This window comes from Stigmatopora nigra, chromosome 1 (assembly GCF_051989575.1).
Source record: "Stigmatopora nigra isolate UIUO_SnigA chromosome 1, RoL_Snig_1.1, whole genome shotgun sequence".
Lineage (NCBI taxonomy): Eukaryota > Metazoa > Chordata > Actinopteri > Syngnathiformes > Syngnathidae > Stigmatopora > Stigmatopora nigra.
The window spans coordinates 12,279,700-12,291,984 of record NC_135508.1 but is presented as its reverse complement, the minus strand read 5'-3'; the positions used below and the strand labels follow the sequence as shown (position 1 = coordinate 12,291,984).

General features: G+C 40.1%; 1 protein-coding gene across 4 annotated transcripts; it reads right to left on the bottom strand.

Annotated features, from left to right (window-relative positions):
* Positions 1-430: 430 nt before the first annotated feature.
* Positions 431-12,201, bottom strand: l3mbtl1 (L3MBTL histone methyl-lysine binding protein 1). 4 transcript variants are annotated; one of them, XM_077715651.1, is made up of 22 exons: positions 12,077-12,201; positions 10,209-10,408; positions 9,869-10,053; positions 9,081-9,213; positions 8,831-8,993; positions 8,621-8,759; positions 8,371-8,419; positions 7,933-8,021; positions 7,483-7,587; positions 7,217-7,352; positions 7,015-7,106; positions 6,464-6,615; positions 6,157-6,233; positions 5,481-5,566; positions 4,909-5,019; positions 4,642-4,783; positions 4,289-4,391; positions 4,014-4,202; positions 3,884-3,933; positions 3,239-3,396; positions 3,093-3,155; positions 431-2,769 (listed from the first exon to the last, which is right to left on the bottom strand). In XM_077715651.1, exons 2-22 carry the CDS (start codon positions 10,372-10,374, stop codon positions 2,635-2,637), a joined length of 2,523 nt encoding a protein of 840 aa, XP_077571777.1. In that variant the 5' UTR covers positions 10,375-10,408; positions 12,077-12,201; the 3' UTR covers positions 431-2,634. The 4 variants fall into 4 exon arrangements, with proteins under 4 accessions (XP_077571777.1, XP_077571785.1, XP_077571793.1 ...); XM_077715659.1 differs by having other exon boundaries at positions 12,006-12,094; XM_077715667.1 differs by lacking the exon at positions 12,077-12,201 and adding an exon at positions 12,000-12,069.
* Between the last annotated feature and the right edge of the window lie 84 nt (positions 12,202-12,285).

Sequence of the window (12,285 nt, the reverse complement as noted above, 5' to 3'; positions counted from 1 at the left end):
GGAGTGGCCAGAAACTACCTTTAAATCATATCGGCTTGCCTCAAAATGAGCTCAATGATAATCATTTACTTCTATTAAACTGGAAGAAGTTGTGCACACTCATATTTCAGCGCCATTGACAGCGCAAAACATTCAATCCATTTTGACTGGGAAGCTTCCCAGTTCAAATAGATTGGACATCTAACGCCATCAATGGCATTCAGGATGTTAAAAGAGCGTATATCTTACCTTACAGCTTGCTCGGGCAATGCGGTGGGATGAGAAGCACCACCACATCTACTTGTTGATGGCAATATGGTCAATAGGGGGATATGCTATAAGCAAAGTACGTTTATAGTCAATACATACAGTAGTGCAACACACTGAGTACATTACCTTCCATTTGTGTTGTCCTGTAATTGTGAGACCTCCAAAAGAAAGGGGAAAAAGGTCAAATTTGGCCATTTATTGGAATGACATTTATGATTCAACATTGTCTTATAACACACACACACGCACACACACTCACACACGGGAAAGACACGAAGCCAAGAGCCCTTAAGACAATCCAGTGAAATGACACAGAAAATCCAAGAATGACATTAGATGTACCTACACCTGTCCAAAAACACAGTATCAATGTAAACTTTTTTATAGTGATTTTAACACTTTTATCCCATTTTGGGTTCACAGTTGTGCTCAAAATGCCAATGCATCCACAAATGGAATTTGCCACATGAAGAAAATGTGATGAATGACTGAGCTATGTACAGTATTATTTTTTTAAGGAGGGGGTTAGAAGGAACCTAAGAAGTGGGACACATTTTGAGGCACCAAAACACAAACAAGATACCTAAGAAATGCAGAAAAATACAACAGTCACAGACTTTTAAGTTTGCGCTAATGACTAATTCTCCTTTTTTTAAAAATGTAATTATTGCACAAAATGAAACTTCCAAGAGCTTCGTTTGCCGGCCTCGTCTACTGCATGACGTCTTACTCAATGAACACGCTTCATTTTTCCCCCACAGAATCGATATGTTCCAATTTTGCTTTAACCACAACTTCATTCTAATAAAAATGTTACGGTACCTACTTCCCTGCCATGTCATGCTGACATGATACTTGGGGTGTATCAATATTATTTTAAAAGTTATCAACTCACCAGTCACTGATTTAAAAAAAAAGACTGATATGGTCAAATTTGCTAAATATGCCAAGCTGTCAATACAGACTGTGCTTTTGTAAACCGCTGTTGTTGTTTTTTTTTTTAAATTCAAGTTGTGCATTTTCTACAGCTGATTAGTACATGTCAAGTCATATGAAGGAAAATGTACAACGTCGTGAATAAGTACATTTTTCTTACTTTTTAAATTATTCTAGTTTAATTCTCTACTTTAAAGTTCATTTTAATTTTGACAATTTATAGACTTCAATGTACATTTAGTTGGTTTTGCTTTTTAAATGTTCCATTCCAACACAGTATTTTACCTTAACTTAGGATATCTGTATTTTTTACATTTGCTGCATATGTAAAAAAAAGAAGAAAAAAGTCAGTATATTTAAGTTTGGGACATATTCTATTCTCTACCAGATTTCCATAAGGAAATGACTGAATTGTGATTTAATTTCCCCCAAGGAGTGATTGTAACACCTATAATAACAATACTGATTAAATATATATATTTTTCATTGACGTTCACATTTTGAAAAGAATATACAGTACTTGAACGCGTCATTGATTAGAATGCGCCCGCTCATTCACAAAGTGGCAAGTAAGAGAACCCTTGAGAACATTGGAAGTAAAAAAATAAATGAATAAAAAAGTGTCAAATTTGTCATTCTTTCTTTCTAGCAAACGCTCCCTAAAGAAGACATTGTCTACCGTAAAAAGAACTCAATTTAATGATGCAACTATCTAACACACCCTGATATCCATTATCTCTCCTTCACATTCTTCATAAAATGTCATTTGCTTCTACCGTTTTATGGGTACAGAACACAAAACAACAGAAGCTTATTGCTGTTCAACCAGGGAAGAAAAATTCTAAATACAGTAATTCCTTGTTTATCGCGGTTGATACGTTCCAAAGCATTAGGTGAATAACTACCATGGAGGAACAGCACTCTTAAGGTATCTACCTAATCATAATTGGACTTTTAATACCCTCTCTGTTGTATTATTCACCTCCCAAAGGTGGACCATGTCCTCTGACCGATCCAAGCCACGCTGTGGTGAATGTGCGAAGTGGCGAGGTATTACTGTAATGGCACCTGATCAATGGTTATCATGGTCCAATTCATTTCAATTGTGAAGACTGACTGTGAATGCTCATCGCTCCTTGCCAGTGACGGCGCTAGATGTCCAATTCGTTTTGGCTGGGAGGGAACTTTTGTTCATTCGCCCTTCTCGGTCGAGACGGATCGGACGTCTGGCGCCGTCACTGGCAGTCCAGTCCGTGAGTTAGACGTGGTAAGTTTCTTGCGTCAAATAATGAAGTGTAAGTAAATTCAAAAGATAAATATGAAACTCAGCACATTATGTAGTGATGTCGAACTTATTATTATTATTATTATTTTTTTTTTAGCTTGGCAGCAATAGGCTTGTGCCCAAAACATACCCCTAAAGGAAGTTGGGTCTTGCTGGAGCCCGGTTCATTTGAGGGATTCGTCCGTGCTCTTGAACATGAGGATGGCGTTGGAGATCTTGAGAGCGGGACCGAGCTTGATGCTCATGATCTTCACGATGTCGGCCTGAGTCAGCAGGAGGAAGGCCTCGCCGTCAATCATCTGCATATTTGAGAAAAGACCGTTATTTACTGTACTTCTATTTTTGACAACTATGAAATCATGGTCAATTGTTGTTTTTCTCTCACTCGTATTGAGAAGAGTTTTACTCATCGTGTGCAATTGATGGCGAAAGGCGACCAATCTATTTTTTGCGAGTGGCTAAAATGGTTTGGCAGGACAGTGAAAATCCAGGTGTGGTTTTCTTGCTTTATTCCGTATTCAGCTTTGAGTCGAATTTGAAAAACATCGGACACCAAGGAAAACTGGAAAATGTCCCCCTCCTACTCCTTGTAAATCACTTTAGACACACGTGGGTATCATACCTCTTCTTTAAAGAGACGGGCTTGATCCTCGCAGCCAATTAGATTATTCACAAAAGAGAAGACCTAGAAGAGAATACACACGCAATGTAAATTATGACTTTTCAAATTGGTGGTTGAAATGAAGAGTTGAAAAATCCTCATCTAACCTCCTCCACGCTCCACGTGGCCACCTGACTAGCAGGAATGCCCAGGACGCCAGGCAGCAGCTTGCAGTGTTGCTCCCAGCACAGAGAAAGCGTGCGGTCCGATTGGCCGCTCAGGGCCGAAACAAACAACGACGGGTAGACGCACTCGGATGACATATCTTGTGAGCAGAACACAAATCACAATGAGAAATTTCATGTCATACTTTGTATATTGTGCCTTTATTTCAGATATCCAATTCATTTGGGTCCACTAAGGCTACCACGATTAATCGATGAGATGATCTTGTCTAGTTGCAAGAAATCTGTCGCAAGTGCGTATTTTGCTAAAGCTGTTTTTGTTTCCTACTTAGAAACTTTACCTAAATACTTTAAATAAGTTGTATTTACTTCGAACAGTACAGTTGTAATAAAATATTTTTGTCACTGGCTTCATTTTTACTTAAAACATGCCTATAACAATTTAACTTGTTTATTACTATTATTACATTGCAAAGGTAATTGCCAAAAAGCGGCATTTGTCCGATTAATCGTGCGATTAGTCGATAAGGTCAATCATTGCTACTTTGCCGCTTTACAGCCCAAATAATGTCTATTGCACAAATGCACACATTTTGAGTTATTTGTGTAGTTAAACTGATAACTCACTCTGATAATCTCGTTGCTGGTTCTTCCTATATTTGGGTGGCCGTCCAATCCTGGCAAAAATAGGCGGAGGAAAATCCACATTATAGTAGAGGTTTTTAAAAACCAAGATAAATGCTGGCCGCACCTTTACCTGCCACGATAATGTGTCTTTTTAGTCCTCTGGCCCAAAAAGAGGCTCCTTTTGCTCTCGGAGTCTGAGAGCTCCACCTTGAGCCTGCCTTGGTTGCGCTCGGCCAACGGGCAGCCGGAAACGCAGTGATGAGCCGTGAAGCGGCCCGTGACGTGGCCCGAACCGTCGCAGCCGGGAGTCGGACACTTCCTGTTTCAAAGGGTGGCGTGCGTTTGGTCAAATCCCTCAATTTTCCACCTAAGAACGAACCTGGGGGGTTATTCCTCTGAGCTTACTTGTTGTGGAAGCTGTACTTGTTGTTTCTGCTGTGGCTGATGGGTTTACAGGAAACAGAAGGAGGGTAAGTGGATTGGCCCAAAGTTGGAGGTTCTTTCGGACCTGAGTGTGTAGATATATATCGAAGATCATACACAAAAATACGAGTGCTCCGGAACCAATTACTTTGCATTTAGTTCATTTCTATGGGAAACGTTGATTTGAGATACGAGTAGCTCGACATACGATCTCAGTCCCGGAACGCATTGAGTTCGTATCTCAAGGCATGATTGTATTTTTCCGGGCATTTTGTCTAAACAACAGGTTTTCATCACAAAAAATTGATATTCAGGTTAAGTCAAAATGTGACTACCGTGTGTCTGCTGCATTTTGGTTTCATGTGGAGGGGCTTTGAGTGGGTGACCAGTGGCCTCGCACCAGCCTGCGGGGTGGACGTCAGGGTGATCCGAGTCCATCCACTCGTCATAGATGTGACTCCAGCCATCATAATGGATCTGAGGGAAGCAGAAATATGGGAAGGCCACTCGACTTACACCCTCCCTCAAAGAAATACATGCACGCACACACACACACACACACACACACACACACACACACACACACAAACAAACACACACACCTTAATGCGATGAGTCTCCACTTCCTCCACTGTAGCCACTCTGATGAGACCAGGACTCCTCTTGTCCACAGCCTCCAGCTTCATCTGGGGCTGGAAGCTGTGAGGCGGACGCTGCACGTTGACAGGAAGATAGCACTGTTGAGTATCTCTCTCACTCTCATGTTTTTTTTTCAGACTACAGCAAAAGTATATTTAAGAGTAGAAGGCTACATCTTCACACTTGCAAATAGCGACTACTGAAACAAATAAAGATGTCTACTGTGTTGAACTTTACAATGTTGGTGAGAATAATGGCCAATTTTCACTCTTTAACACATCCAGAAAAGTACCTAAAAATAGTCAGAAGGCTAGAAGTATAAGTGGACAAATGAATCAATGTCATAATGTTTTTCTTTTTTCAAAAACAAATGTAGTTTCATTTCACTTGTGCTGCATTTAAACGTGTTGCGCTGTTTTTCTCTTCTGAGCTCTGTTAGATCATATGAAACATTATTATTAGAAAGAAAGTGTACAAATTCAAAAGATCTAATCAAGTGATGGGTTCAATTCATTTTAGTCTGTAACATTCTCACCGTTTTAAATGACTCAGCTGCCACTGCCTTAGAACCGGTCTCATGCAGGTAGCGGGACCAGTTAAACGCTGCTTGGTCAGGATAATCTGGAGTGAAAAAAAACATCAACATTTCCATTGCCTTGAAAAAAATTCTTAATGTCTTTTAAATACACAGCTTGCTTGACAAGCAAAGTGCTTAAATCAACATATGGCCATTGCATGTTTCTTTGATTGACTGTTTTCCAGATAAAACAACAGATTGGGCATGGAATCTGAGCTGTAAAATGATAATGTATTACTTACTGAATGGAAAGAACATACAGTAATACCTCGTTTAGCGCGAGTAATAGGTTCCAAGACTTTTGTGGTGTCTATTTAATATTATTTGGACTCTCTGTGCTATTATTTAACTTCTGCCTGGTAGACACTGCCCCATACTGTCTAGTGAAATACTCTCCAATCGTGACTCGCTTTTTTCAGCATTTTAAAAGCCTCACTGTACTTCCATTTAACACACATAGGTAGGATTTTCCCCCGAGTGGCTAGAGAAATAGTCCCCAACCATGACATGCATTTTTCTCCCCATTTCATGTTCCTACACTACAAACTTTTCATACATATTTGTCGGAGTCACGCCGCAATGTTATGAATCCGCAAAATGGCGAGGTATTACTGTTTCCACATTTTTAAAGTACCTTGAGGCGGCGTTAAAGGCAAACTTCTCTCGTTGCACCAACCAATAGGATGGATGTATGGGCTGGTGGCATCACACCTGCATGTCGTAACATAGTTAACAAATTTAGTGGAGGCAAAAAGATGACTTTTATATGAAAATACTGTTAGCAATTGTACTTATACAGAAAACATTTTCTTTAAAATTGCTTACTTATTAGCCAATACTCATCCATTTATTCTTCCGAAGGATACTTTACATACTTACAGGGCTTTACATAGCAGGTCCAAATTTAGGCAGTGTAAAAAAAAAACAAGTTGGAGGCTCACCAGTAGTCGTATGTGTCATCCCAATTGTCAAAGTGCACCAGGAAGCGCTCATCCACGGCGTCCGTAATGGTCGCTACGCAGATGAGGGAGGGGTTCATACGATCAACGGCTTCCAGTTTCATCCCAATTTTGAAGTCACTCTTGGTGTCAATCTATCAAGCGGTAGACACAACAATATAATAACAAGAAAGAAAAACAAAACAAAACAAAAAATGATCCCTAAAACCATCATTGGAGTTCAATAAGTTCAAAGATGTGTTTTGACCATTTTTTTCAATATAAGAAAGCCTGTGTTTTCTCGCATATAAGCCTAAAAAATGATGACTAAATCAAAGGTACGGCTTATAACCGCACAAGACTTGCTATATTCTTTTTTACCAGTAAGTAGATGTTGGCAAAGTAACATTTACTATTTGTTGGTTATTTTCTGTTTTGCAGTAAGAAAACAACCATTACTGAAGGATATTTTAAGGGTGTGGCTAATACACAGGTCCAGCTTATATGTGAGTAAATATGGTAGCTTATTATCATTATGAGTTAGTAGGCTTTACCATTCCGGGACTGGCAAACAGCTCTTTGGGGGCCAATTGTGCTTTAGTCATTCTTAGGTAGTTGCTCCATGTAAACTCTTCTTCTTTACAACCTAGATGACAACAGTGAAGTCGTGGACGTCAACATAGCACTGTGGGAGTGTCGTCCGAATAAAAGCCCAACAAGCAAGCCAACATTTTGGTAGAAGTGAGAGGGTCTGACCTTTGGGAGTGTGCAGTTTGTGTCCTGTGCTCTCACACCAGCCTGCAGTATGCACATCGGGTGAACTGGCATTCACCCAGAAATCATGGCAGTCAGAGTAGCCGTCAAAATGGAGCCGCAGACGGTAGCCACACACCTGCGTTATGACAGGAGTCAAATTTACCAGCAAGTCAGTCAGGGTTGCATTATTTCCTCGACTAAAGCGAGTTCTAATGCCGGGCGCGAAAAAAAAACCTTGCTGGAAACAATCCGTGGTCATAACTTACCTCGGCCACAGTAAGAACAAAGTACATGGACGGGTGCTGAGGATCGATTCCCTCCAGTTTCATCCCCTGTTTAAATTCATTTTTCACTGTGGGCGGTCTTTGACTCTGGACACAGAAAAAGTGTTTCTCACTGATTAAAGGGGACGGATACTTTACAAAAACAGGATTTGGATTGGGTCATATTTATTTTTCTATATTCAATGTTATCTTCCAGTGCTGATGCTATTCATTCCGAAAGTAACAGAACATGACAGGATTGTGAGTGAGCTTCTCCATTTAAACAAAATTGATTCACTTTTGAGTAACTTGAATCAGGACTGCCAAACAACTTATTGAGACCCTGAAGAAGGTGACAAAAAGTTGCAACGACGATGACAGAAGTGATTCATCTAAAGTAAAACGAGACCTTGTGGATTGAGGACGGTTGGAAATATTAATGACCAAGTTTACCTCTTGGAAAAGCTTTTCAGGAGCAGCGATGGCTTTGGTTTCTTGCAGGTACTGGCTCCACGTCCACGGCTCCGTCCTCATGTCTCCATCTTCAAGCCAAAGTGGCCAAATTACAGGAAGCACGTTGCAATAGGACAGCACAAAAAAGTATACTAAATACTAAACCCCAATTTGTATGAATTTTTAAACGTGAGGAGTTACACATTTGAGCTAAAAATGTGGAATGCTTGCCCAATGTACGTATATAAGTAGCAATACACTTGTGACCTCACTCCTAAGCGGTCCTTGTCTACTTTTAGCACAAGACGATGTCCGATTAAGACCAATGTCTAAATATGGTGGTCTTTCCTTCCGAATCAACAAGGGGATTATTCTGCTCGAGCGGTGATTGGAGACAGAATAAGTGGTGAATTTGCAAGCAAAAAAAAATGTCCTTACCCCCTCTGATATATCTGCCATCTCCTCTCAGGTCTTCCACTCTGTCATCCTAAAACCAGATGAGAAAAATTGCAAAGGTAGCTCCATTTTGTAAAAGTCAAAAACATTTCATGAAGTTGCAAAAAGAGCAGGTTAAGGTTCAGTTTGCAGATAAATGCCAGAATACCCCCTTAGTCTTTGTAATGTATTCTTGTTTTACCTCATGTCAACTCTATTTTAGTTTGGCAAAATTCAGTCATTCTATTCCTACCATGCCCTCAATGTCAGAGTCTTCATCGGACGGGCCCAGATATTCCCTCCTCTTCCGCTTTTTCATGGGCTTCAGCTGATCAACATTTAAAGAGGAGAGCCTCGCGCCGGCCGGGACCTTCTCCACTCCAACACTCCTCCTGAGGATGCGAGAAAGAATTAACACCATGCATGTCCCAAAGTGGGCGATTTTGGTTGCGAATCCACCTACTTGTCCACCACTGACTCTCTACGTAGTTCCTCTGTGTAAATCCTCTGAGCTCTGGGACGATGGTTCTGCTGGGCTGCTCCCATATGGACCTCAGATTTAACCTGAACTAATTTGTCTGTCTCAACACTGGGACTGCTCCCTGACATCACAGGTGCTGACATCACTGGGAAAAAGAAAAATAAATAAATGTAACAAGATCGATAGTAGACATTTTGTGGGGGCGGAGTTTGGGTGTAATATAAGGGCTTACTGTGCTTTTCCGATGGAGGGTTTTCTACTGTGATCATTTTAGCAGAAGTCCCAGCTGCAGGTTCATTATTGGTGCTGGAAGTTGCTGTTGGTGTGATCAATGTACTCAAGGCTCCTACATCACTGACACAGAACTACACGACCAAAGATACATGCTGTTAACAAAGTTGTCATTTAATTTGACAGGAATAACTTTCATATAAAATACAGCCCTACCTCTACTTACGAATGCCCCTAGGTACGAAATTTTCAGGTTACGAAAATTTTGATATGCAAATGAGTGACTCGAGATACGAAAAAAATCCAACTAAAAAAATCCCCCCAAGAGTAAGTGCATTTCCTTATCCGTTATTTTATTTTGAAAATATTGCCGCGGATGCATTGATTATCACTTTAGAACATCGCTACCCTCTACTGGGCACTCATTTCATCGCTCTCATTCTATCTCATATAATGACAATAAAAGCATTCAATTCAATTGGCTGTATCACAACAACCACTATCCATGTTTCAAGATTCTCTCTTACATACAGTACACCTCTATTACAACATTTTCAAGTTATAAACAAAAAAAGTTTGGTTTATGTACTTCATAATTTGACTGATACTTAATTCTTACAGAACAATAGTCAGCCTTTTACCTGTCTGGCAATACTGGAATATACACAATAAAACTGCATCCGGCGATACCAGTGATTCCACAACCTGTGCCAGTGTTAGTATCTTTGAAAATAGGGTCTTTGTATTGGATGGCAAAATTAAACCCCAAGCCTTGTTCTCTCAAATTACCTTGAGGTTACTCCCGGGCAGAATGGCCATCCCTTCCTTCCATTCCAGGACGTGGACGATGCTACAAGCCCCAGCCACCTGCGCCGTCAAAGTGGGTTTGACGGGCGTTTCGGTGACCCTGCTTCCTTTACTGGGGTCGCTCAGCGCCAAAGTTGGTGCCAGCTCCACTTTTTGATGAGCGGGAGCTGAAGAAAAAAAGAAGTAGAGTGAACAATTTGCATTGAGTTAAGTACTGTAACGGGATATAAAGAGTGAGAAAGCACACAATGTCGAGTTTAATGTGCGATGAATAAAATATTGAATGCCTATCTCAGCTCGTGCAATTGAGTCACAGTGTCACCTGGGAAAAGCAAAGACGTGGTCGTGTGCGTCTGAGGTCGGGGATTCTTGGCCACGCTATCCGGGCCGCAGACGAGGATGGTGTCGCCTGGCAAGGAGGTGGGGGAGGCCGCGGGAGCGCACTCGGGCTCTTTGGGCGGAGACTCCGTGTTGACTTTGGCACTCATCGTGGCAGGCCTATCTGTGCTTTACTTTGGAGTGCTGAAAAGCAACCAGCGTAAACGCGCTCATTTATTAGGGTTAGGTGTGATGTTAAGTGATGTCGCAAAAAATATTCTGATCATTGATTATTCACTCATTATTGTTTTTTTTACTGTTATATTACGCCAGATTACACAGAAGCAAAAACTATGCGCCTTGAAAGGTATGAATATACCTAGTAACTATGTAAATGTATTATGTTTTTCCAGCATCATAATACGTACTTACACGCAGTTTTGAGACTTTTTACCATTCAAATGATGTTGAAAAACTTTTGTATGTGTATATGAACTACAAAGAGCTGTCAAATACTATGACTTTTGCATTGTTTACTATGCCAGTTTTTACCAAACTACTAAATACGAAACCGAAAGTTATATATAGTATAAAAAAAGGGAACTTTGAAAAGCACTAGAGAATGTGATAATATGGAGCTTTATTTTTGTACGCGTCGTTAGTAAATGCCACTAGGGGCACCAAATCTGATAATTCTCTTTATGAAATATGATTTTTCCTGTTTGCTTAGATGATGCAAGTGTGTTGGAGAAGGAAAATTGAGTGTATAGGACTGGAGTTGGTGTACCTTGGTATAAACTATTCCTCAGCTCTAATAAATAAATGTCAATTCAATTATTATTCAATTAGTGGATGGCAGCCACAGTATACTAATGTGCAAGGTTATTAATTATTTTGTCCTTGAACCAAAATATCAAATATGTGTGTAAATATAAATTCTGTTCATTTTTATGGAAAGCAGCTTTGACCGGCAGTTCTCGCATAAACAAATACCATCCAACTCTGGATTTAAAAATAATAATAAATAAAACAATGCTTGGTTGACTTACATCATGTATAAGATTTCGCCTTACCTCAGACAATCTCATAGAAATATTAGACTATAATTAGCAGGGATGTCCAAACATTATATATACAGAAGTGTTAATATAATTGTCATTGCAGTTTGTAGATATTTCCATTAATTCATAAGAAAACATTAAACAACTTAACTCATGAGGTAATTAAAGCGTCACAATCAAAGATCAATAAGAAAATAAAACAAAAACAAAATTGAGCTCCCCCTTGACTCCCTGTTAACGCGAACTAAGCTATTACGTTAGGAAGCAGAGTAAGAATTTGCCAAATATTATTTTTGGGTAATAAGACCAAAATGTCTGACTTTCAAAACAGGACAGAAAAAAATATATTGGGAGATGACATATGTCCACAATAAAATGGCGGATGATGGTAAACCTCAAGGCTAAATCACACTGCCGAAAATCTTAAAACGACTTTTTTTTATGAACGTTGACAGCCGTTCAGGGTTGTACTTATAAATCATCTTTTTATTATTTATCACCCCTTAATAATGTCAAGCAGTGGGGCGTATAAATAAAACGACTTTCCCAATTTCCAAGTCATTTAATCAATTTGCGACAATTAAACCCGTGCCATTTTCTTAAATTTATGCTAAAAGCTTTGGTGGGGTGATGTTGCCCTTTAGTAAAGCTAAAACGACTATGCGCTCGGGAAAAAAGACACACGGAAGATGCGCTGGTTCATTTTCAAATTGAAAAATTGAATAAGAGCTTACATCCACCTTAGACGTGACAAAACGTTGAGCTAATTAGCGCTTGTGGGTCCATTTTAGGAGTGAAATTTTGGGCTTACCAGCTCGGCTCTCCTGCGGCTCCCGGCTGCCACTGCGCATGCGCGTACGCCTCAGTGTAACCGCACCGCTTTGTGACGGTCAACACTTGTTTCGTTCCCTTATCAGTTAGGAACGCGTGTTATCCCGCACATTTAGCCGTTTCACCCAAATAGACGCATTTGAAATGCTTTACTAGATTAGAGGAAGACGTACTAATGAGAACAGACAC

Excerpts from the sequence above, each read along its gene's own strand:
- l3mbtl1 (XM_077715651.1), bottom strand. The coding sequence starts at position 10,374 with ATGAGTGCCAAAGTCAACACGGAGTCTCCGCCCAAAGAGCCCGAGTGC. Across the intron at positions 10,054-10,208 it reads CACGTCTTTGCTTTTCCCAG|CTCCCGCTCATCAAAAAGTG; the intron begins GTGACACTGTGA and ends TTTTTTCTTCAG. Across the intron at positions 4,203-4,288 it reads AAGTACAGCTTCCACAACAA|GAAGTGTCCGACTCCCGGCT; the intron begins GTAAGCTCAGAG and ends CCTTTGAAACAG.